The sequence below is a fragment of the Pelecanus crispus genome, chromosome 11, assembly GCF_030463565.1.
Source record: "Pelecanus crispus isolate bPelCri1 chromosome 11, bPelCri1.pri, whole genome shotgun sequence".
NCBI classification, from domain to species: Eukaryota; Metazoa; Chordata; class Aves; order Pelecaniformes; family Pelecanidae; genus Pelecanus; species Pelecanus crispus.
Window position 1 is genome coordinate 23,645,776 of NC_134653.1, and position 25,594 is coordinate 23,671,369.

At 46.7% G+C, this 25,594-nt stretch overlaps 1 protein-coding gene across 7 annotated transcripts in view; it reads right to left on the bottom strand.

Moving 5' to 3' along the window:
• NF2 (NF2, moesin-ezrin-radixin like (MERLIN) tumor suppressor) overlaps positions 1-25,594 on the bottom strand; it is a 48,803-nt gene that overhangs the window by 20,474 nt on the left and 2,735 nt on the right. For 5 of the 7 annotated variants that reach the window (XM_075719097.1, XM_075719096.1, XM_075719099.1 and 2 more), the window contains exons 2-11: positions 16,647-16,772; positions 15,467-15,589; positions 13,118-13,201; positions 8,582-8,650; positions 8,007-8,089; positions 7,230-7,305; positions 6,783-6,917; positions 4,393-4,467; positions 2,735-2,848; positions 173-295 (exon numbers count right to left, since the gene is read on the bottom strand). In XM_075719097.1, the coding sequence (XP_075575212.1) occupies positions 173-295; positions 2,735-2,848; positions 4,393-4,467; positions 6,783-6,917; positions 7,230-7,305; positions 8,007-8,089; positions 8,582-8,650; positions 13,118-13,201; positions 15,467-15,589; positions 16,647-16,772 (1,008 nt within the window). The remainder of the gene's footprint in view (positions 1-172; positions 296-2,734; positions 2,849-4,392; positions 4,468-6,782; positions 6,918-7,229; positions 7,306-8,006; positions 8,090-8,581; positions 8,651-13,117; positions 13,202-15,466; positions 15,590-16,646; positions 16,773-25,594) is intronic. The other 2 variants (XM_075719102.1, XM_075719101.1) reach the window with 2 other exon arrangements.

Consider the following 25,594-nt stretch of genomic DNA (forward strand, 5'->3'; position numbering starts at 1 on the left):
CAGCAGGCTAGCAAGATGAAATCAACCCCATCCAGCCTCCTGATCACCGTCTGCCAGTAGCAGTTTGAGAATAGCCATTGGACAGTCACAGTGTGCTTCCTAAAATGCTTCATCAGTGCAAAGAGCGAGCAACAGCTGCAGTGCCTCGGGAAACAACCTCCCAGAGACTCACCAGAGCCTCGTTGGCCATCGTTGCCTCTTCCTTTAACTGCATCAATCTTCTCTCCAGCTCGTCCCTTGTCCTCTCAGCCTCTTCTCTCATTTGCTTCTCTCGGGCCAGGCGCTGCCGTTCCATCTAGGAGAAAGGTATCGGGGAAAGCAAGGAGAAATAACACATATTAGAAAGGCTTTCCATAGTATGAGAAAGGGTCACTACAAGGGGGTTAGAACACAGGACTGCACTTGCTGCCGCCTCTCTGCTTATCAACATGGGGAACTTCACTAAATGGGCGTGATCTGATGCATCCTGCTCCCTTGAAGAGTGCCATTCCCAAGACAATCCCCTATCCTCTGATCAGGCAGTTATCCACAGCGCTGCCCCACAAGCTGCCTGCAGGTGATTACATCCCCAGACAGTACGTCCCCTTCTACGCTAACTCACAGGGCAGACTCAGACAAGTAGGGTTCCAAGAGCTCCAGCTATGCCTAGAGTTTCTTACGGCAAGTTGAACTGATGGCAAGACTAGGCTTAAGGGCAGTCTGAGGGCATCTTCAAAATATTAAACATACACATACTGCAAGGCAGGAGTTTGAAGGACATGGATAGCTGCTACTTTTGATCACACATCATTCCAGCATGCTGGAAACTTCACTTCCACTCATTTATAGGGGAGGTCACAAAGAGCGCAACCACCCCTATCAATTCCTAGATATGACAAACTCCCTCCCTCCAGTTCTTGTCTGCAGGAAATAGCAATGCTTCTCCAGGAGGGGAAGATCCAAACTAGGCTGAGACAGCCCACCAGAATCCTGCCACCTCTTCCCAGAAGATGCTGAGAGTGTTGTGCAGACAGAGCATGCCTGACAACTGCCTCTCCGCTAGCCAAGAGCCCAAAGGGAACCATGGGGCTAATTAACACACCAAGTTTAAGCACTCCAGTACGACAGAGATGGGTGCAATATCCATGCTACAGCAAGGACTTGCAGCATTGCACAGGCCACCTGCTGGGTTTAATAAGCAAAATAAGCGTGACAAGACACATTTCTCCACTCCTTGGACACCAACTGTGTTCTGAAAGTGGGACGCCCACTGCTCTAATGGCTCTGCTTCCTTCTATTAAAGATTCCCCTCATTAATTATCATTATGATCTGCATCCCACTCAGGACTTCCATTAACAAGAACTCCCAACATAAAAGGACTATCTGGAACCAGTTAACAACAGTGAATCCTGGGGATGGAGGAGAGAGCAGGCAAGACAGCATGGTGGTTAGCTCGGGAGAGGTCAGCCAACCCAAGCAGAAGCCTGACCTTTCCCGTAGAGCACAAGTGCTCTGGATTTGAGAGCTCACGCAAAGCGATAAGCTTCTGCTCACTCTCAGTGCCCGGGGGTCACCTGTTTCACTTCTCCCAGCAACCCAACTAAGCACAAGATTGCAGCTCTTGCTGGTGTTGCTCAAATGTGCACCAAAAACTCAACAAGACTGTGAAACCTGTCCCTGAAGCCACCAGCACTTGGACACCACGCTGCTCCTTCCAAGGAGGACCTTTTGCTTCACTAATGCCAACTCCTTATTGACCAGAAAAATCCCCATGGGAAGCAAAAAGCCCCTCTTCCCCAGAGGCGCTGGCCTGGTTACCCTCCTAGTGACTCATGTCCTGTCCTCTCCTGCCACCCCACAAGCTACGAGAAAGAGAGCTGCTTCAAGAGTTGCCTGCAAGACAAGCCACATCACATTTCCAGGCCAGCTGAGCACCTCAACCCCAACTCCAGCACCATGCAGGCACCTCTGTGGACATGCTCGAATCCATCAACTTAGCAGTCCCTTGAGCATAAGGCTCTCCTGGGTGCAACTGACTGCTTTGGTTTCTTCTGCTGCTATCTAGTGGCTTTGTTGTGAAAGGGACATTTATATCCTAAGCACCAGTACTCAGATTAGCGGTGCAGGTTTCAGTGAGTAGAAAAGGTCTACGAGCAGAAAACAATGATTCATACAATCCAATTTGCTGATATATGCTCATCGGCTACACGCTGCTGCCTCCAAAGAGCCATTTTTGCTGCCTGGGCTGGCCTGCGGCAGATAAAGGAGGCCAGCACCGAATTAGCATGCAGGCTGCACACCCCAAAATGTCAGCGTGCATTCCATCACCATGCAATTAGAAAATGAGGCGAAGTAGTACAGCAAAGCACAGCTCCCCCTCACAGCCCCTGCTTTAATTACAAGCAACTACCCCAGCATACTACATATTTCCAGCTACGGCACCCAGGCATAAACCAAGGCAGGGAAGATGCACACACACTTGTAGGACACCCAGATTAGCTCTTCCCTCCCATCCTCCTAGTTTTGCTCCTGAGTGTAGGGGCTGGTCTCAGGCTGCCAGGCTGCCATCAACCTGCAGAGCCAAGTTGAGAATGACTGGCGAGGTAGGAGCAGGCTACTAAAAAGAGCTGTTCAGCTGGACCGTCCCTCAAAGCTGCTCCATGTGCTTGATGTCATTCTGGAGACTGTTCCTTCCCAAGTTCATTTGCATTTCTGATTTTGGCTCACGGTCTAGTTATACAAGATGTCTCTCACCTGCTTCCTGGCTTTCTCCTCCCTGGCCTGTGCTTTCATCTGCTGGACCTCCAACGAGTCTGCCTTTCTCCTCCTCATGAAGAGGTCGTGGTTTCCAATACACAGCTGAAGAATCTATTCCAGTCAAGGGTGAAGAGCGGAGAGAAACAGCTGTACACGTGATGATGATGAGGTGGTTTGTATTCTTGACACACAAAAACATTAGAACTGCTTTGGTCTGGTGCTTGTAAGCACTTCCACCCACTGACCTCAAACCCTATGAGCTCTCATACCCATATGAGGGGCAGGGAGCCAAGGCACAGCCAAGTCCCATACCAAACACCAGCTCCTGGGCTATCAGCTCTTTGCAGAGACCAATCTTCTGTTTTCTGTGCATCCAGCACAGCACGGTTCTGGCAAGTGTTACACCAGCCCTAAAAAGGCATTAGGCCAAATAACAAAACAAAGACTTCTACAGCTCTGACAGGCTCCCTGGTTCTCACTGCCCCCTTTCTTTAGGTTCAGGATGAACTGGCACCTTCTCCCAGCTGCATGTTTAAAGCACTGAGATTTTAAAAAAAAAAAAAAAAAGGAAGAAAAAAAAAAGAAGGAAAACCACTTTCCATCTTGGACAAACAGAAAGGCTTATCAAAAACTTCCTTGGACATCTTCAGACACCTTTGCTGAAGGCTTTTGAGCACCAGTGTGGTTTCCTCTGGTACTCAAGGAAAACAAAGAATGCAGCAATACTAGAGGAGCGTTAGCAAAGGGGTGGATACACAGAAGAGTGAAAGCTCTTTTTAGCAACAAAAGAAGGTTTCTAAACTCAGATTCTTTTCTAAAGGACTGATTCACATGCCCATCTTCCATTTCACAAGTCACAAATGACTTCCCTGGAGTCAGAGGAGCTTCAGCACTATGAACCTGATGAGTGCAGTGAACGAGACCTTTGTCAGAAAGCCCCACTTCCCTATGGCATGTGAAGTACAGGACAGCCTATAACCAGGACAGCAAAGGTCCCCTCCCTCTCTTATAAGGACAGGAAAAATATCCCCCTCTGCCTTCTGCAGGTCCCTCGTGCAACTTAACACAGTGCAAAGCTACTACAGAATCTGGATCAAAGCTCCTCCAGATACCAAATCCAGAACACTAGCTAAAGCTGGTCTCTAACACGAATCCTGAACAGAACAGCTCAACATAGCCTCCTCCATCCTTCTACAAGGAGAGTGTCCTCACAGGGGACCAGCCTAGGAAAAAAACACAACTGCGACTCTGATAACAGTGCATCCCAAACAGGGAGATTATGTCACAGAGCAGAATGGAAATGATCCACAGAAGAAGAATGGGGATCTGGAGCAAAGACGGGGTTGACAAGTAAGTTTTACTTACTAAGTGCTTCCACCATGCAGGTCAGCTGTAACCTGAGAGCTCAGAAAGGGAGCACAAAAACAGGAGAGGGGGGAAAGGTTCTGTGAAGGAGCTTCACTTCGAGCTTCCCCCTTCTCTTCTAGAAGCTATGACAGATTAGTAACTGCTGTATCAAATCACATCTACAGTCCAGCCAGGCCAGCACGCTCCCACTGACTGCTCGAAGGAAAAGCCCCAAAAGAACATTGTCTTGTAACTGCCGGCAGAACTCGTACTGTAGGCAATAAAAATTACTCTGTCTGTAGACTTACCAGCTTATTCACACGCAGCTTTGATGAATTGAATTTAAAAACATCAATCTTTTTGTCCAATGGCTTAATAGTAAACTGAAAAGGAAAAAATAAAGGAGGAGGGAGTTATCAGAGAGCGGTGCATTTAATAAAAATGCAGCTGTAAAAGTCGTACTGAAAGCTTTGGCTCAGAGGAGGTCAGCAGTGTCAGACAAACAAGCCTGAGAACTGCCCCTGTGGCTTTTAGCCAATAAGAGAACTAGTATCAAAAGCAACCAAGGAGACAACTGTTCCTCCAGTCAGAAAAAAGCGAGTGCCACACAGAAGCAATGAGAGTGTTGTCCACCTACAGACTGCAATGCCCAACAGCCGTTGTCCTCTGCAGAGCACCTTGCAGAGGGCAGAGACAGCTCAGCACCTCCCAAGGAAAGGCAAGATGCTGCTCTCCTGGCAGCTGTAGAGAACAGAGAAGGTATGGCAGAAACTCATGACACTTCTGAACGGAGGAAGAACCAGCACAGCTGCCCGATGGATGGGCAGGAGGGTTGCATTAGAAACACAGAAACAGCAGCTGCTGTCCTTCCCATTGACACCTCCACTCACAAGGGCTCCCCAAAATTATTTTCCATGCATTTGTTCTCCAGAAGTCAGCTGTGTCACAAGACTGCTCTGCAATTCAAAATATTATTCCCTCGCTCTAACTTGTATTTACACTCCACAACTCCAACTCCGGTTGGCACACCAACCGAACAGCTGTAACCATGGCCTGGGTTTACGCTCTCCAAAGACCTTTCCCACAGCAGGCCTCTCAAGAGGATATAGGTGGCATCGCCAGACTCGAGAGTTTTGATAAGACAGCCCCTGGATAGAGAGAAGACTCTGAACTAACAAAAGGATACTTGAAGAGATGGAGTGCTCCGCAACACTGCATTTTTTAGAAGGCATGCATCTATTCCATCACTCCCCCACATGCTACAAAAATAACCGGCTGAAGAGACAGCGCTCGAGCTGGCAGTCTGTGTCCATTAAAGTAGGTCTATTTGTCAATACATTGTACTACCTGAAAAGGGCTCAGCTGAACTCGCCCTGGCAGTGTTTTGTTTTGTCAGTTTAAGAGCCAATCTTTTAAGACTTTCACACAGGCAGACGTGCGCGAATGTCCCTGGACTCGGGCTCCGGCAGAAGCCCCACCAGTCACTGAAAGCAACAGCAGAAATATGCCAGGAGAGGAATTTCAGTTCCACGTAAACAGTCAATCTTCATTACAACGGATTAAACCCCTCTGTTGTGTCGACAAAGCTGTCATATCCAGCTATTAAGCCTGTTTACTATCACGTCAGGTCTACTTGTGGTCATCTTATTACACAGATGATTGACCTGATAGAAGGTGGCAGTCCTTTCCCCCAAGAGAAAGCTCTATTACAGTCTTGTGTCAAGGCCTGGTTATGGAGGCTTCAATCTCCAGATTTCTGAGGCAAGGCCTGATCAGACAACTTCCACTGCACTCATGTGTCACAGGCAGGAAAGCCTTCGAAAGCCACTAAGTGCTGGCCTGTTTTGCAGAGTTGTGAAGCTCTTTATTTTTAAGGAGTAAAACAAGTAAAGACAATTCCAGCACAGCCTTACTACTTATAAAACTTCACAAGACATGTAATATATGCAGCTGATGAAAAACCTTTAGCTTTTACCCTCATCAATATCATGTTTAGGTTGGAAAACAATTTTTAATTAAGACGTTAATTTTCTTCCTTACCATAAAAGCAGCTGGTTTTCTCTGAGCAGCTCTCACAGACTGAAAATTGAGCAGATCAGCTTCCCCCTCCACAGCCAGTTTCACTGCTATTCTCAACTAGGTTTGGTAGCCAATGATTCAGAAGACTTATATTTATGCTCTGGATGTAATAAATATCTATCCAATAGTAGGCTTAAATTACTCAACTTCCTAAAAAGATTCCAGCTGTTACACTAAGCCCAGCAGCCTGAAGACTCAAGATGATGCAATGATACGGCAAGAAGCAAGAGCTCTTCTCACCAGGAATACATCTCACTATATTTCATAATACAGTATATATACACAGTAATATATACTGTAATACATACAGTAAAGCAGAGACCTCAACTTCTGAGCTTTAATATTTGGGCTAAGCACATCAACAGCAATTTTGGTTTTTGAAAAAAATTACATAGCGGGTTTGAACATACTCTAAAACCAAACAGGAGAATAGCTCCCAATTGACCTCTTGTATGCTCACTCCTGGAAGGTTTCAGAAAGGTTTTCAATTGGAGGAGCTGAGCTGCCCTTAGCTAAGCTGCTGATAGCAAGCACAGCAGACAAAGAAGCTAAGACAAATCATGTTAAATTGCAACTGTGTTCTTACTGCTCTCGGGGAAGAGGGGAGATGTATCCATACCTCTTTATCGCTGTATGAGATATTCCGGATCTCATTCCATGGAAAGGAGATTTTAGGGGTCAACCTGTTGTCTGGGTCATAAATATGAAGACCCAAGGCGTCAACTCCAAGGAGCAGTTCAGTGCCCTTTTTATTCTATGGGAGGAAAGAAAAGAGCAGAAGACCCTTTTATTCCACTCAGAGGGTCTGACATGAGCCATTGTTAGCTTCATCAACCAGCCCTGAGCAGTGACCCACCAGCACTGCATGTTAAAAGAGCTTCTGCCTTCCCAGCAGCTAGCAGTGAAGCATGCTGCAGCAGGGACTCTCACCAATGCACCGCAGCCATCTCCCAGGGCTGCTGGCTCTCCAAGGCTCCAACTCATCCAATCTCACAGCAATGCAAAAGATGAAGACTAACACAACAGCTACACCAGCAAGAAAACATGACCCACAACCTACACTCACCCTAATCGCAAAATAGTTCACTCCATACATCTCCAAGTCCTGAGCTATTTTCAAATACTCCATTTCAGCTTCATCTCTGTCAGAGGAAAAAAAGGCCAGTGTTACAATGTTTGGTAGGATCAGAGAGAGGGGGGGGATGGTTGCTCTTTCTGATCCTAAGCACTCAAAAGGCTTTAAAGCGTGGACTGTCTCTATCACACAGGTCAAGCCTGTCTTTGCTGGCAGGATCAATAAAGTCCAACAGCAAATCCCACTCTGCAGCTTGCCAGCATCTTAATGGCTGCTGATGCCTGCCTAGCAAGATGCAGCACTTCAAGCCTTGCTTTGTCCATCTCCCAATCCCTTAAGCATAAATAGGAAATCCCCGGCTGGGAAGCCCCCATTTCAGATCCATCTGACTTTAGGCTTATCCCCCACAAGGAGCACCTTTTACCACCTGAGGCAGTCTGAATCCCCATTTCTTTTCCTGGCTGAAAAAGCACCCTGACCCCCTAGACAGGCAGGGCTGCCTGCCTCCCTGCCCCTCTGCAGGTGGTCCCTTACTGAGCATCAGTCCTAGAGTCTCTCGAGGACCCCCTCAGTGACCAAGGGGACAGCAGGGCACATGCAGAGAAAACAAAGCAAGCCCTATGCCCTTCATGAGTCTGCTACAGAGGTGTGCTGTGATTAACCCTGCTGTCAGCAGAGCTCATCCATCACCTGCCCAAGCTCCCCAAACCCTGGTGACTCTTCAGGCAAGGGGACTGACCCCAAGTCACCACTGCAGCATACACTCACCTTGCTCTGCCTCGGTGCTCTGCATACCAGGCTGTTATCCTTTCCTCCCACATCTCTGGAGTCATCTGGTACAGGTTTATTACCTGAGATACGTGGGGAGACAGAGACCAGGTCACACTGCCGCTCTTGTCACAGTCTCCTTAGCCAGCAAGCAAGCCAGAAACACCTGAACACAAGCAACCCCTCACCAGCACCATGTCCAGCCTCAAGACAAGGGACTCTCATCAGGGCACACTCAGCCCCACACCCTGCGATTGCCCAGCACTCACTCAACCCTCCCAAGCACACAGCACAGTCAAACTGTCCCCAGGCCACCACGACGCGATGCAGGCAGGATAAAACTGTGAAAAGAAAATGTTTGCTTCTGTTTTTATTAAAATATGCCAGAAAGAAATTGAATTGTCCTCCCTCAATACACCTTTTTGGATTGTTTGCCGTGGTAAGGAAGCCCAAGGAAAGCAAAGCAGGGTGCACCCCGCAGGCAGTCTCACGGAGACCTTCTCCGCAAAGGGGTCTGTTACACAAAACACCACCAGGCTTGGAAACCTACTCCTCTGTTCAGCCGAGCTCCTTACCCGCTTTGGAAGCAACTCCTCTTGTGCCAAGAAGCCTCGCTTGTGGACATTGGGATCGTAATCGCCGTACTGGAAAGAAGCACAGACATTGTGCCCACCCCACATTAATAACATGGGCAAGAAAAACTCTTCACCCTTACACATCCACCCCCTGGGGAGAGAGCAAATGCAGACTGCTTACACCCTTCACATCACAACCTGTTAGAGCAGAGAACATATGCTGCTCGGTAAATTTAATAACCGTATTTTCTTTGTCATTTGATCACTAATAGAAACTAACATCCTCCTTCTACTCATGCAGCAGAGGTGGAAGCAGAACAAAACTTCCCACCATCAGCTGATGTCCACCACCAGCTGACGTTCACCATCTGTCCACCAGTTGGACTAGATGATTGTTGTAGGTCCCTTCCAACTGAACTATTCTATTCTACTCTAATTACCATGCCCAGAAAACACTTCCTCCGATGCAAGGAAAGACTCACTCTATAGCTGAGAGGTCCTTGCCCTCACACTGGTCGTGGGACAGGGAGTCAAGATACAGACAAGGACCTGTCCCCAAAGGCTGAGCAATACCAGTAATTCAGGTGAGGCAGATGGCGATTTCTGTGTTGCTGCTCACCACCCTAATGAACAAATATAAAAAAAAAATTACAGGAGTTTGACAGACTCCTCTTGGGCGGGTGTCAGTTGTTATGCCAGAGGGTCTGTTGTTCGACTGGGTCGTGGAATCCAATTCAGATTTCTTAAGTGCATCCAGTAATTACTAGTATTTGTTTAGATTTACATCTTTTTGAGCAGCATATAAAGTGACTGAGAAATAAAACTGCTTATTAACAGATTGAAAAGCTGAGTGTCCCTGCAGTGCATGTGAAAATGAATTTACCTCCTGTACAGCTTAAGAGGTCAGGAAACCACCAGAAAGCGGCACCTCAAATAACCTAGCAAGTTCAAGAGAAGAGGACGATGGATGTGAGGCACGTACACGAAATGCTGCAATTTTCATTCACCCAGCAAACAGGACTTCTGCAGTGACATTACCCAGTTACAGAAGACATGGCAACGTTTGCTCAAGTCACTCATTTTGCAAGGGAGACAGCCCTTCCCTCCCTGCATTTCTGAAGGACCTCAGTTCAGAAAGTACAAAATGGTGACAATCTTTAAAACCAAGACCAAGACACACATGGTGGTCATGTAATAAGTCAGGAAGCTTTCCATATCAGCCTCCTTTTAATGCCAGAACCATCACGTTGTACACTAAAACCAGAGCTCAGCATCAAACGTCTACACATAAATCCTCTCTGCAGCCCAGCAAGCAACGTTTCATAGATGACAAGCAGGGATTAAAGACGCAAATATTGATTTGGAGCCAATGCAGATGCAAAGGAAGCATGCAACAATCAACACTGACTCAGACTTCAATTAATATAACAAAACCACCACGGATTTCATTCAGAAGGGTGCTGAGCAGCGGTAACTGTCTGTCCTCCAAGGTCTACAGATGCTCGGAGCTCCTCAGAAAGCAGTGCATTGCAGGTACACGTCCCTTGAACCCACATCAAAAGGGAACAGCAATAAAAACGTGGCACTGGCAAAGGAAACAACTCCAATAACCTTGGAGAGGCAGAAAATAAATCATTTTTAGGTGATGAAAATAATAGCAAATAGGATTAAGGCAATTATTTTTTGTTGTGATCTACCGTGGAGATCCAAGACTAAGTATGGATTACGTGATTTTCATGTGGTGAAAAATATTGCCACGTCCCAAAGGAATATTTGTACTGAGAGGGAGTCTGGATGAGAACATTAATTATTCACAAGTCAAAAATCAACAAATGGCTTAAGTATTACAGTATATGTTGGATCAAATGATTCACCAAACATACTTTTAAAGACCTTTTCAATTAAATCATTACTTCAAAACTGTCATGGAATTTCAGGTCCTGTAATTGAACTATATGATTAAGATTCATGGTTACACATGGAAGTTGCCTTTACCTCGTTCATACACCTGGCTTACATCCTCCTGGATAAATACAGGCATGTTCAGTTTCAAACTATTAACACCAAGTGTTTTTTGGTTTTGGGAAAAAAACAAAAATAAAAGATCCCTTTGCTAGTGCTACAAGATTTGAAGTGCTCAGAGGGCTGCAGCATGGCAGCAATCTGCATTTAAGGGGCAAGAAATGGAAGAACCTCCTGGACATTACCATTTTCTGCTGGGACGCATTTTTCAGTAGATCCCACGTCTCTCCTGACTATTTAAAACCTGAACCGCCTCCAACACCTGAAAGCAGTGTGGGTGGTTTGAAGGCAGGACTAGAGGGGAAAACACATAGTAACTCCCCAAATGAACACAACAATATAGAAATAAATAAGCTTTTATTTTTATGACCCACATGTTTACTTTGTTATTGCAGGTAGGTGTGCAACAACACTACAAACCAACCTGGCTGTCAATCAAATGGCTGCAAACACACTGCTATGTCAGGCTGTTATGCCCCTAATCATGCAAATCAGCACATTATTAGTGAAATTACTGTGCTCAGTGGCCGCTTTCTTGTCCAGAAAGGACATCATTATCCTGTTTAACTGGAAGGAGATGACCTGCAACATCTTTCTTCCCAGCTCTGTACCGAAGACGTGCTTTCAGCTTTCTCCTTTGCTGAAAAAAAAGCAGAAGGGGAAACCCTGCCTGGAGGGGCAGCAAGGAAAAGCCATGTCTGATGCAGACATGAAAGCACATTAGCAAAGATCAGAGAAGGCATCCCTCTTCCACATTCTCAGAATCTCTGTGCAGAATCAAGACATGCAAGGTTAGGAGAGTTGCTCTGACTCCAGCTGACCAAGTGTCGAGCACATCGAGTGTGCTACTGAGCACCAAGGTCAGCAGCCGAGCTGCAAGAAGAGAAAGGGGACAGCACAACAGTCCTGTACCAAATTACAGCCTGTTCCCGATTGCACGAGCAGAAGCTGTCACGGCCAAGAGTTAACACTGCTCAATATTTACCCAATGGTTTATTCATTTTGGCAACAGGAAAAGTCATCCCCTATGTATCCTCAGCTCAGCAGGTCAACAGACAAAAAGCCAAGTAAGTGTTTACTCATGTACTCTAACAAGAGTGATGAATGTTTCACACAAATAGAAACATTTCTAAAAGCAACTTGTCTTTCCCTGGCTGATGAGTCTCTCAAACAAAGTACGGTTTCATCTGACTATCAGGAGAAAACATCTTCTTCTAGTAAATTCAAACATTCATCATCAAAGAACACTGCTGCATGTCACCCAGGGCTGTATTCAGACAAACCGGGCATGGACTAAAGGGTTATGAGGAAGGTTATACAGCAACATGGAAAAAGCCACAGTGAAACGCTGAGGACTGGCCTCTGTTTCCAACCAGCCTGGATCAGGTCCTCTCTTCAGGCAACAGAGCCAAAGCCCCGCTCCTGCACGGTCAGCTAAGGCGGTCTCGCAGACCAGAGAGCTACTCTGCTTCTCCTAAGCTGCTTGACGGTCGCCCTCCTCAAGGACAGGCAGACAGGCCAGACCCAGGGCACAGCCACCTGCCTGTGGTTCTGCAAGCCAAAACACCTCCCTAAATTGCATCCAGAGTCAGAACCAACTACAACCATGAGACTACAGCGATAACATAGCTGGGCTGCGATCGGACTCCAGTCACTCCTTTTCCAAAGACATTGTCTTTACGCACATAAACTGGAGATTAGCTAGAAGACTTGGTAATTGAGCAGCAGTGTATGTTGTGCATAATCAGGGACAAATTACTTCCCCTCCTGCAAGAATGTCCCCACTTCTGAATCTTGGGCTGCTCCTTCTATCCCAGGAGTCCCTCTGCTGTGGGCTGCGGCAAGCTGTCCAAGGCTGCATGCTCCAGACTGGAAAAGAGTGTTCTCTTAAATAAATCCTCAGCAAAATATGCTGACTCTGGGTCCAGGGCAGAATGCAGCCAAGGAATGAGGGGAATTTAGTAACCATTGACTTCTTCCTCTGTCTAGTGAGGCCAAATACCCAAGATCAAACCCAAGATAAAGGGAGAAGTCAGGAAGAGCTCTTTAACACTGCAGTAACGTGGCAAGCTGTAGCACTCAAAATAAAGTAGTTATCATGATGACAAGTATTCTGGGGAAGCAGCAGAGCTGTGGGTCGCACAGCTGGTTTGCCTCTGGCTAGAACGACAAGAGCAGGGAGGAGATCCAAAAAAGCATGGGCTTGGGGAATTCACCTGCTCCAGTAGTAAGCCACACATGAGCAGGCACTGCAGCTCATAAGCTGAGTGCTTGCTAAAAAGGCCTGGAAAGAAAAAGCAAAAAATCTGTCCAACATCTGAAGGTAGCCAGGAAGCAGCTGTGCAGAGAAGGCAATAGTGCTATTGTAGTCGCCTCACTTCCCAAGTTTTAACAACTCTCCCTGCCTTCCTCTTCCTCAGGAAGTGGGTACATCGCAAAGCACCTCGCTTCCCACGGGCAAGACTAACCCACCACCACCATCGGCAGGCCCCTGGAAAATTCCCCTGTGCCTACCTTGGCTTGGACAGCGTAAGAGGCCAGCAGGACAGAAGCTTCAGGAGGACAGTAGATCTTCTCATCCAAAATCTGCTTCTTCACCTGCATATAGCAGTAAAGGACACGTAGCACACACTTAGTGGAGCAGTGCAAAGCATGACTGTCACAGCAGATGGTTGCAGTTTATTTTAACTCGAGCCGTCAACCACACAGGTAATTTTCCTAACACTAATTACAGTTCAGACCCAGGAAGTCTCTGATGGCTCACAAGGGAAGGGCTCAGGCTTTCACAGGCCACCGTTTTCAGACAGGTTTGTGAGAAGAGCTAATTTATACGTGGAAAATGACAGAACCCGTATCCCATTGCTAAAGGCAAGGGCGTGGAAAAAAAGTCTTGCGTGTAAACACGGAGATAAAACCTCTTAAGGCATAAGCTATGGATTGATACGACATCTATACACAACACTAAATTAAAAAAGAAGTTTGCAGCCAAGTCTCTGAGCACACAAATGTTTTGGTCTGGGATATTCAGGCCTCTTTATGAGTCAGTGCTCACCTGTGCTCGAGGCTAATTCCCTCCAATCCCACCGACAGCAAGGAGAGCGGCGGGTCACCTCCGTGGCAGTGCTTTTAGCAGCAGGCAAAGCCCTGCACATGCTCCCATGAGAGCCAACGTGCAGTTCCCAAAAGCCACGGCTTTACGTTTCGTGGCTTCTGTGCATTAAAAAATTAAACCTGTCATGTTTGATATTTTTTGGTTTTGCGCACTTAATTTTCCAGAATAAGGATAGGAAAAAAAGCATACTATTTCCTGGGAGACTTAAGTGGATTGTCACAGAGACGCAGTAACATCAATTTGAATTTATAACATGCTCTGAGTCCTCAAAGTTGGTTACAGCTTAATCACAGAAGATATTCTCCTGCCTTAAGATAAAAACAGGAGAGTCTGCAAGCTTACGTGTGCTCCCGCTTCCCATACACATTACAGGAGCCCAGGCTCCTCTCATCATCAGAAATCCTAGTAGAAAAGTCACGGTCTGCATTTATAAAATGCAGCTTTAACTGTTTTTCCTCTTCGGTTTTCCTTTTCAAAGATGCCAACAGCATTTTTCCTCATCAAGGATAAAGCCCATGGCAAATGGGACATTTAAAAATAGCCCTAAGGAGACACTAGTGCACAAGACAGACCTTGGAAATTAACAGCAATATTTTGCATTTAGAAGTCCTTTAGCTCTGAAGAACAAAGATGAACTTTGGAAGAGCGAGGAGTACCAAGGAGCTGGTGAGCTCACTTTGAGATCTGTTTGAAAGGGCGGGGCACACTGAAGTCTACAGTGGTATTTCCAAGTGTATACAAATCCAGGTTGCCTCTACTTTGGCGTAACAAAAGTAAGAATGAGTGTCTTTCTCATGTATATAATTAATTTGTTTTAGAAACTTTAAATTAACAGCCACAGAGCAGCTAAGACATCCCAGTGAGTACCTAGGGGTCTGACTAGGACTACTCTACTGCCTGTAACTGTAGTTGATACAACACTTTCTAAGAAATAGTTTCAGAAAATTGATCTTGTCTGAAGGAGGGCTCCTGTGATAGAAGCTCTTCATTACCAGCCACACAGCACAGCTACAACATCAGCTGAGCCAATTTCTCAGGAAATAAAGTTTTATAGCATACTTTAAATAAAAAAGAAAAAAGCCTGAAGAAGTGTTCACCATGGTTTCCAAATGCTTAATGTAAGGGCACGAGTCACTGGGGCAGGCGGGACCATTAGGCTTCCCCTTCTCCTCTGCTTTCACCATCAGTCTCTCATGGAGCTGAGCTTCTGGGATTTTCTTCTGCTCCAGTTATTTGAAGGCTGTTTTGTGAAGAAGTGAACCTTGCTGTACAGCCCAAACATGAAGCAGGCTGGCTGCATGCTGTTCTTGAGGATGAAATTCCCCTGCTTCACATAACGATGCTATCATGTACAAAGGCAATTGCCATCCCTCAGCACAACTGATATGCACACCCTGCAGAGAGGTGGACTCCAAGGCTGTGTGTGTCATTCAAGCCCACATCTGACAAATTCATTTTCCCTAGCTACCACGCACTAATATTACAAATCACCTAATCATTCCTGACAGCTAGTTTACGAGGTCTGCAAGTCTGGGCATCTGTGACTGCTTCATCCAGACAAACCATCTTTGACCTATTTTAAGAAGTTTTTGTTGGTGAAGACACCATCACCCTTCAAAGAGGTGTGAACATAACAATGAGGATCTACATTCTGCTGACCAACTTTCTGACCCTGGAACCTTCTCGCACTTCTGCTCATCCTGGCTCCTTCTCCCTCGGGTTGGAAAACAGTGCACTGACAAGGTTCCTACCTGCAGGAAGAACAAGTGCTGTGTGATTTCCTGGACCAGTTCCTCCTCTGCATTCTCAGGATAAAATTTGGCCAAGAAGTGAAAGGTGACGGGCTCCTCTGTTGGAACATCATGATCCAGAACCTGTGGGATATAAGAGCCATTCTCAGCTACTCCTTCCAGCTTCTTCAGTGCTCTGCCTCTTGCAGTCAAGACACAGTTCCCTTCTGTTCAGATCAGCACATCTTTTGTCAGGCATTTTAGACATCTAGAACAGACGAACCAACCTAAGTAGTTCAGAAACCACAGTTAAAAAAAGAAAACAAACAAACATTTCTGACACTCATAAGGATGCAAGAAAACAAACAAGGCAGAAACAAACAGCATGCGAAATGAGACAGCAAAGGTTGATCCTGATCTGCTGTACGCACATTGCCTCTTCCAAACCTTGCAGAGCAATAGTATATCCTGCTACGCCACCATCTGACTTTTCTCGTTGTTTCCCTGCACTGCCTCCCCTTGTATTTCAGTGTTGTCCCTTGCTACCTTTCTATTGTGCTGGCACTGTCCAGTTCAGATTCACGTTAGTTTAAAACCTTGGCGTGACATGCGAGACACCCAGACCTCTCTCACAGTCTTGATTACGGTTTGGTTTTAGTATAACATTCTTTGGATGCAAACAGAACCACATCTATCACTTCTCTAACTTGCCTCTCAGCAACCTGGAGGCTTGCATATTTGGGAATCATTTCCTCCCTTATCTCCATCTCCTTTTCACTCCTCTGGTAATTCTCCTCCCTAGCTCTTTGTACATCTCAACAACAAAAGAAGCCAAGATGCAACTTTCCACTAAAGGTTTTGTCATTCAGGGGCATGGAAGAGAGACTTTTAGGTTTCATTTACATTACAGTCACCCTGAAGTCTAGCACCCCAGCATGGCTGTCTTCCCTCCAAAATGCCTCAAGGGGATTCAGTGTGCACAGTCCAAGGCTTTACAGCTCAGAAGGAGCTGGGGTGGGGTATCTCTGCCAACTCTCCCCCGCTTGACTTACAGGTGCCATGGGGATGAGATTTAAATACACTTCACCCCGTTCACTTCGATACCACACATAACACAACCTTGGGTAATCGAAGAAAGAGGAAAAAAGTACATTCTCCCTTGTCATCCCACACAACGTCTCAAGGGGAATTTGGTTCCAACCTTCTTGTCCATTTTGAGCCAAGCCACCGTATCCTTGATAGTGTATTGAAGCCCGAAGAACCAGGTTTCTCGGAGTCCTAGTGTCCTGCATACTAGATCAAACAGGTCCTTCCCCTTCCACTTCACCTGCAGGAAAGCAAACAGGAAGCAGAGTTATAAAGATGGATTTCAAACCTTCATCTCTGTTCAACAAAATCCACCCTTTTTTTCACCTCACAATGCCTTTGCGAGTGTGGAGAATGCATCTGGTACAGATAAGGAAACATGCTAACAAAGCATACTTTATATCCTTCCATCTGATCTCATCTGCCAATCACCAACTCCTCCCTCACTAGGAAACTGAGATGTGATTTTTTTCCCACCCCTGCAAACAACACTGTAAATAAAGCCCCCGTTTCTTCCTCTGGCAACCCACCGACATTCAACAGAGGACCTGAAGGGTCTGTTGACGTTGCTTTTGACCCACGCACTGCTATGAGCAGCCTGTTTCCAGCAAGAAATAAAAATCACTCTTAACTGCCCCTCAGTGGCTTTAACGTCTCTACCTATAGCCCCAGGAAGCCCTGAGCAAAGTCCAGTATCAGCAACACAGTTCCACAGACAAGGGAACAATGTGCTCCTGAAAATCACAAGTGAAACGATCTATGCATGAAGTGGGTTCGTTCAGAGCTACCGACCCTGCACATGTAAAAGGGAAAAAGAGCTCTGGAAAAAAAATTATCCCTGAAGTCAGTGGTTCGGTCGGAGCATGTTTTGATAGAGTCAAACTGCGTTTTCTGCTGAAAATGTTGGTAACAAAGCAGCTCAGGAGCAGAGAAAATTGGTCCTGCTCAAAGACCGTGTCCTTCAAGCAATCTTGCAGCTGCATCTATGTTGTTACTGAAGTTTGCTCATAAAAACAGAAGGCGTTGGGAGGCAGAAAGGTGAAGAGGGACATAAAACAGATGAATCTGATATGCCAAAGCCACTTTGGTCTTCCATCTGCACGGTGGAAACAATTGCTGGACTGAGACATATGGCCATTACTCTAAAGCCCTAGGGCAAAAGGGCCTCGGCACATTCTCTTGTCACTACAACTCAATCTTGGTACCACCTGGACAGCATCAATATTAATGCTCAGGCACAGCAGGGACTGCTGGTACGGGTGACATGCCGCTCCCGCTGTCACCCACTGCCGCCTTGTGGGCAAAGCTGTTGAGGACAAGCTTATTGCCATTCTGCTAGCTTTGATTAAATGAGTATATCGTTATTTTCTCCCCCTCACAGGGCACACACACGCACACTGACAGGCTCAGAATAGAATAAAGCCGACGATACCCTCCAAAAATCAACACCCCAGGACGGCTTGCAACAGCCTCTCTGCAGTTCACATCAAGCGCCGTCAACACCTCGAGGTCAAAAACACCAGGAGGAGCAAGTTTTGCAGTGTAATTACAAAACCCTAATTTCACACATTTAGCTAGCCTCCAGTCCCCATGATGAGCTCCAGCTCGGCACAGGATGGCTCAGATTGCGGAAAATCTTTTCCTGACTATTATTTTAAGAGGGAGGTTAATTCGAGGGTTCAGACAAAACAGAGCGAGACACATTTAAACAGCTATTTTGTACCATTTCTGTAGGCACATAAAAACAGGCTGCCATCAAAGGGCTATTTCTTAACTAGAATGAAACTGCTTTGCATAAAGTGTTATTGGCTTTTTTCTTTCTGCAAAGACCACATTTCAGCCTATTGCTTTAGATGAGCGATCGGTGCCTGCATGCACACAGCCCTGCACCAAACCTTTCCTAGGACAGGCTCCTGCATGCTGCTGACAGGAGCATCTCCTCCCCAGACATCGCTCCATGTCCCATGGGATCGGTGTTTGGAACAACCTTGGAGCAACCCCACCGAGTCCCACCCAGCTAGGATTTCCACCAGCTGCGGCTCCCCACCAAGCCGCCCCTGCAGAGTTTCATGCCGGCACCGAAACCTTATTCACCACACTGCACCAGCTGGCACGACCCAAAGACCTCCTCCCTAAAAGCAAGCCGGCAGTTAGTTTCCAAGACCAGCAGCGAGCATTAAAGCAAGAACTTTGTGTGTTCCCCCCCCCCTGCAATTTTAATTTGGTGACAGGAATATTTTAAGTGATTGCTTCTGCTGCTAGATTTTACACAGCCACTCTGTCATTGCACGTGTACGTTATGGCAGAAATATATATTTAACATTCCTGCCTGCACAGTGCTAAAGTCTCCAACCAAAACATCGCACAGACATCCTCCCCGACTGTGTTGAATTACCTTCATTAAATATATAAATGGAACAGCAGCCACGTTTATTTCAACATGCGTGATTTCATTCCACACCTCGGTACTTAAAATAACAATCTGCATTCAAGTGGCATCTTTTGACAGCTGAACTCCAACTGTTATACAGACATTCAGGACCTCAGCCCTCCTTACCCTTACTTGATAGGCCTCGTATCATTAACTGCCACATTTTCTGGCCATAAAGCACCAAAAAAGACACCCCCCCAGGCACAGGGAGATGGAGAGAGCTGCTGTCCAAGGCTGGGCAGAGAGCCTGGGGGAGATCCAGGGCTGGCAGTTCCCCATCCCGTCCTCTGCCTGTAGCACCATTCCCCTGCTCCGCACTAAAGTGACACCTGAAGCACAAAGTCGATTTTGCAAGCCATTACGAGCTTCTGAAAACAAAGCAAAGAGGCTTAGAGGAGAAAAATCCCCTCTCAGCCATATGCCAGAGCGGCTGGCACGATGCTGTAATAAAGTTCAATCTCCCAATAAAAACCCACATCACGATAACCTCAACCCAACCCGTAGGACGGAGCCAAATGCGACCATGCTGCTTCAGCATCCTCCATCAGCTGCAGGCGTCACCTCTTGCATTTGCAGCTTTGCTTTCTCCCATTAGCATGATGGCAACACGGGTTGTTAGATATATTCGGCAAGTCATTGAAGGAATACGTGGACGAACTGCTTTATAAACAGGGTAAGCGCTGCAAGGCTGTTATTCTGCGGAGCTGGAATTTATGTTCTTTACTAAGTACAGAGTGCTTACAATTTATCAGCAGAGCGTTTTAAGTAAACAGCACTAAACACTTAAAACTCAGCAGCCAGTGGCTAGAATAGAGTACTTCCAGTACGGGTTATTGGCATCATCTTTTTCTCCAGCAGAGACATTGCATTTGGCATCTATTAACAGGGTTTGCACTATTTATTAACCTGCACCAAGAGTCATTTCCAACTAGCAGGCAACTGGGCAATGTATTTCTGTGCACAACCTTTCTGTCAAGTTTCACAACTATTCCTTAGCTAACGAGTTGATAAACCAGCCACAAAAATGAGCAGAAGGGTTATGAGATCCCCTTGTCATGCGGTGACAAGGAGGGAGGCCAAGCACTACAAAAAATGGGGAACAAGAGGGTGCAACCATCCTGCGTGGAGAGGGTTGAGCAGAGGGTCTACAGAGAAGAGCTGTTCCCAAAACCCACTGGCATAGGCTGATGCTTTTCTTCCAACAATGTCAAATTGAATTTATACCAGCTACCTGGAAAAGGGGGAAAATAAAAAAAAAAAAAAGGACATTTTTTAACCAGTTAAGATTAAGGTTCCTCATGCAAGAAGCTCTCCTTGGACAACAGGGAGGTGCCCATACTCCAGGGGACAGAACCCGGCTCTGTCTAAGGACGGTGGACAGAGTTCTCACCTCCTTGTCATCACAAATGCAAACCACCGGACCTTCAGCCATCCCTGGGGTCAGGCTGGGGAATAAGGGCACAAATAAGTGACTGGAGGACATTAAGGCAGCGCTCACCAGCTCAGCCCAGGCACGCTGCCTCCCAGAGCAAACCCATCACAACAGTCCCTCTGTACCCCACACAATGCAACCGCTTTGCAGAAGGCACGGTACTGGCTTAAAGCATGACCCTGAAGAAATTACTAACATCTGTGAAATATTTTACTGCACCAATTTACCCTTAAGTAATGCAGAAAGTGGCTTTTCACCTTAGCAGAACATTTTATTAACTGTTAGTTCTGTGCCAGAGATGAGAAGATAGCACAGAGCCCCTGTTGTGATGACACGACAGTCTAAAAGACCACGCAGAAAAGGGGACCAAGCCCCCGAAGCAATGCTCAGCTTCTGTGACGTTATTTCCATTTAGAAGCAAGCTTTAATACGAGGATGTGACACCTCTGCACTGAAACAGGGAGGGAGACGGCAGAAGGGAGAGGGCAAGGTCTGAGCAGAGAATCCCTCCACTAACCACCTGGGAAACAATAAATGGGTAGGCTATATCTATTCCTCATCCCACCAGGAGATGCCCAAACAAACCACCCACAACAGTTTACAACTGAAATGGAGATAACTTTGAGACTGCAGACCACATTCATTTCTCCTTCTGGACTTGGATGATAAGAGGAGTGCCACAGACAACCATTTATTTAGATTTAAAGCCCATTTGGAGCAAACGGGGAATCAAATATGCACTATTCTTCCATTTTTTCAAAAATAAAGTCATGTCAAATACTTTCAGTTGCCACTTACTGAGCCACAAGACAGGGCCATAAAAGTTATTTTTATTTACTAATGCTACACGACAACTCGATAATGAGCTTTTAATTAAAATCTATTTCTGTTAACCACCGAGGAGGCCAAAAACTCGCCCAGGCGTAACAACGCAGATGGTGCAGCCAAGTACATTTTGTGGTGTCTGCCCAAGACAGAGACAGAGCAGGGTACACAGGAGAACAAGCTGCTGCAGCTCTGGCCAGCCGGCACCGAAGTGAGTGGGACAGGCAGAGGGGACAACCACCAATGATGTCCCAGAGCCTCACCTCACCCATAAGCTGGGGTTGCACAGTTTAAGAGTTAAAGGGTCAGGCAGCAGCTTGATGCAGGGGAAGAAGCTCCAAGAGGCCAAGAGAAGGATCTTGTTCCTGCAGGGATCTCTGGCCTTCCTGTGCCAAGGATGCACAGAGATAACACATTAGATGGAGCCGCCTCTGTGCTGCTGTTGCACGGTGTGTAGTACAGCACACTCCTCCCCGCCCCAGCAAGGGCCACACAGGGTAGCGATCCCAGAGCCGAGCCTTACCTCTGTGTGGGAGCCGACTGCTGACAGACATGGGGTATTTCAGCACAAGCCTGGCCTGCTCTGATGATCTTTTGCACGCTGATGCACTCTGAAAACAAACAGCTTACCCCAGGGAAAGCCAAGCTAGGCTTTAAGAAGCCAGTGTTGTCAGCCTTAGGAGAGAGGGTTAGCCTTGCCCCGGTGACAGCAAGTTTGCCTCTGAATGAAGCAAGGCTAAATCATGTATGATGTCAAATGCCTCTCTCTTTTCCAGTCTTAAGGCCTTTTGATTTTGTAATAAAGTGCTGCCTCCCAGCTTCAAGCAGATTGTTTCCAGGGCTGCCTCCCTGTTCAAGTACTTTTAATTTCCACCTATACTCGAAAGCCACTGCCTGTACAAAGGGGGGGGAAAAAAAAAAAGGTATTAAATGGCATCAAAACTGGAGTAAATACATTGAAAGAGAAAGATTTTCTGTCCCAAATGCCTTCCCTCCTTCCCCTTTGCATTAACACACCTCCTCTGGATTAACCACAGACACTGAGGGTTGACAGCAGTTTCGAACCATCTTTGCAGGGAACTGGGTAACAAGGAGTTTCACAACCAGCTTAAAAGAGGCTGCAGTGGGACACAGAGGATCCAGAGAGCATTTCAGATGCAGAGTACATGCAGAGAGAAGCCAAAGAGGATCTGTGTTCATAGTAAGTCTCATGTGATTTGCGCACAGCTTAAGGGAATGCAGAACTGTACCGCACCAAGCAATCTCTGAAAAATTAATTCCCAACTGACACTGTTGTGAATCAGCAGAATTTCTGACTTTTTTTGGCATAAACCCCTTCAAGACACGAAGTGAGAAAACAGCCCTTACCTGCCACGTCTCGTATTTAAAGAGATCAGCAGCAACCAAACAGCACAAACTCCTGAGCACTCACACAGAGCTGACGCAGGATTGGGGCAGATGGGTGCACTAAGGAACCAGAACATTGACTTGACAGCTGGTATCCCAACAATTTACTGAAGATCATTTTGTAGCTGAGGGGGATTATTTCTCTCAGCTTTTTAAAATAGCTGTTACTGCCCACAGATTCGTCTTTTCCAGTTAACTTTCTGCCTGCTTGCAGAAGCTTAGCAGCACCAAGAAAGGTCACTGCCCCTACTAGCATCACCAAGCTGCTGCTAAACACTTAACTGTGGATGGAAGGATCTTTATGAAACCCCTTCCAAGTATTCAGCAAAGCAGAAGGAAGCTGGGGGCACTCTGCTCCCTCGTTTCCTCGTCCTGCCTTTTTATTTTGGTGCAGTGACTGGACAGAGCTCAAACCTCAACCCTGATTTACTGCGCCAGCTCTTGTTCAAAAACTTATTTGGCCCAGATTTTCACCGCCAAATCTTCGCTTGTTCCTGTTTCGGAGGATGCGTTTTTGCAGCTCAGCTACATAACTCCCTATGTCAGTTAACAAAGAGACTAACGCTTGGCCACATGCTGCTGAAATTGGGTCTTGTCTACTTACAAGCAAACAGAAAAGCTTTACAACCAACCTCATCCAACTGGCCCTGCACTGAGTGGGGCATTGGGCTAAAAAGATCCCTTCCAACCAAGATTATTCTCTGTAAAGAGAGGAACAGCTTAAGCACTGAAGCAGTAACAGGATGCACGTTTAGACCAGCAAATACATCAGTCCAAACTTGCCTCTTCTTGCTGCTTGAACACTTAAGCTGTTTCTCTAGGTTGGCTGTAAAGCTTTTCCATTCATTTTTAACTTAATACCCACAGAAGCTGCTGCTGCCAAAGGATTAAGGTCAGGAAGCAGCTGGGCAGCTAGCTGCACCTCAGTGGAATAACCATCCTTGCAGGAGTTTCAGGCCCAAGATCATAGGCACAATAGAAAGGGCTAAAGAAAAAACACACCTTTCAGAAAAGGTGCTGCGGCTCCGGAGACAGAGAGCCATTAACCCAACTGACCACTGCAAGAGGAAGAAATGGGCAAAGACACGCACAAGACTGAAAGAAGGCTTGATGGGTTCTCCTATCAACCAGGGAACTTGGTTCTTGGACGCAAAAAACTGCACATCACAGTGCGTGAGACCAACCTAACACCACCCACACTACACCGCCACCCTGCCGGAGGGACAGGACAAACAATGCCTCAGAAGACGTGGACTCAAACATACCATGGGGTTTTAAGATGTTATGCCAGAGATAATGGATAACTGACTACCTCATCTAGAGAGGCACCACCAAAATCACATTACCCTTGCCACGTCAACGACTTTAATTTGATTCAGGGCCACCATCAGCAAGTTGGTGGGTGGCAACGGCAGAGGAAACCATTGGGCACGGCAGGCTCCTGGCACTGCAGTCTGAACTGACATCAAGCCATCAGTGCAAGTACCACACCCTGGCGAGCTCTGCTTTACACTACTACCGCTTAAAATAGCTTCCCAAATCAGTACTCAAGCAGCATACCACCTATCACAGTGTTAATCGCAGGAGAACGTCAACATTAAATGTCTTTCAACAAGATTTCTCTTGCGCTTCTTTCCAGGCACAGAAAGCTGAGGAGAACATGGGCTATTTGAGGGTGTCCTCAGGAAGGTGGGGCAGCTAGAGATTGGTTTAACACAGGGATTTTGAGCTATGCAAACATCTATCCTTCCTCAAGATGCTATCAATTAATTGGGTACCAGGCTCAAACAGCTGCGATAGAAGTAACAAAAAGGAAGACACTCACTTTGTGCCTTCAAGATTTCCCCAAACAAATTACAAGACTTTAAAGAGAAACCCCAACTGTGATTATTAAGCTTCATCACCGTGTTAGAAAGATTAAGATTTAATTTCGATGAATTATTTTAGATTTAGGCTCAATTTAGAGACATCATTTGCAAAGTAAACAGATGCAAAGCAGGTTTAATCTCTTAAAATACACAGCTGGGAATTTTTATGGTGCAGATTGAAAAATTAACACAGAAAAGCAAGGTGGCCCCCCTGCAGCTACAGTGGTGTTGGTAAGGTCAGAAGAAGAGGGACTGCTGGGACAGGATCCGGGGCTCTACAGTTTGCACCGAGCGACCTTCAGTCCAGCCCTGAGAGCCAGCCATCAAGCCAGAGCAGGTTACAGATTCAGATATCTCAGCCACTCCGCATGTTCTCCTCGAGGGCCAGGGCAGACCTCACTAGCTCCAGCTGCTCGCTGCACTGCCTGGCCAGTTGCTGCCAGGCCTTAGGGCCCATGGCCTCCACCACTTCCAGCTGCCTGGCCACCCTTGAGGTCTTGGGCCTCCGCTGTCACTTCTTTGAGGTGAGGACATCACCTCTGTCCTGCATGGCGGGGCTGGGAAGTCTGACTCACGACAACACAGAGCACACCTCGAGAGCTCTGGAATAAAGTTTAAACAAAAAACATCAGTTTTATTAATCCCACACAGAAAAGCTGCTACAGCAATGCGCTGGTTGCTCAAACGTGTTTACCATGCAACACAATTAATACCTGTCCAGGAAGTCACCAGTTAAACTATGCTAAAGACCACCACACAAAGCATCATCCTCCCCAGAATGGCCACACACACCCCAGACCACTCACGAGCCGGGCATCCAGCTTCTGGAGAAGGAAAAGGTGGGAGAAAGCAACAGGGCAATGGGCAGAGCAAGGCTGGGAGCACAGAGGTAGGGCACAGAGACAAGCAGTGGTGATTTGCAGTGGGGTGGAGGGAGGACAGGGGCTTCTGGAAGCAGATGGGACCGAGGGCATAACAAGATGGCACGGCAGGATGACAGAAATCAGCCTGCTCTGCCTGGACTACAGCCTCTCCTCCCCGGGGACCTGCAGCCCCAATGCGCAGAGGATGCAGGAGGGAGCAGGAATTTCTCACTGTCC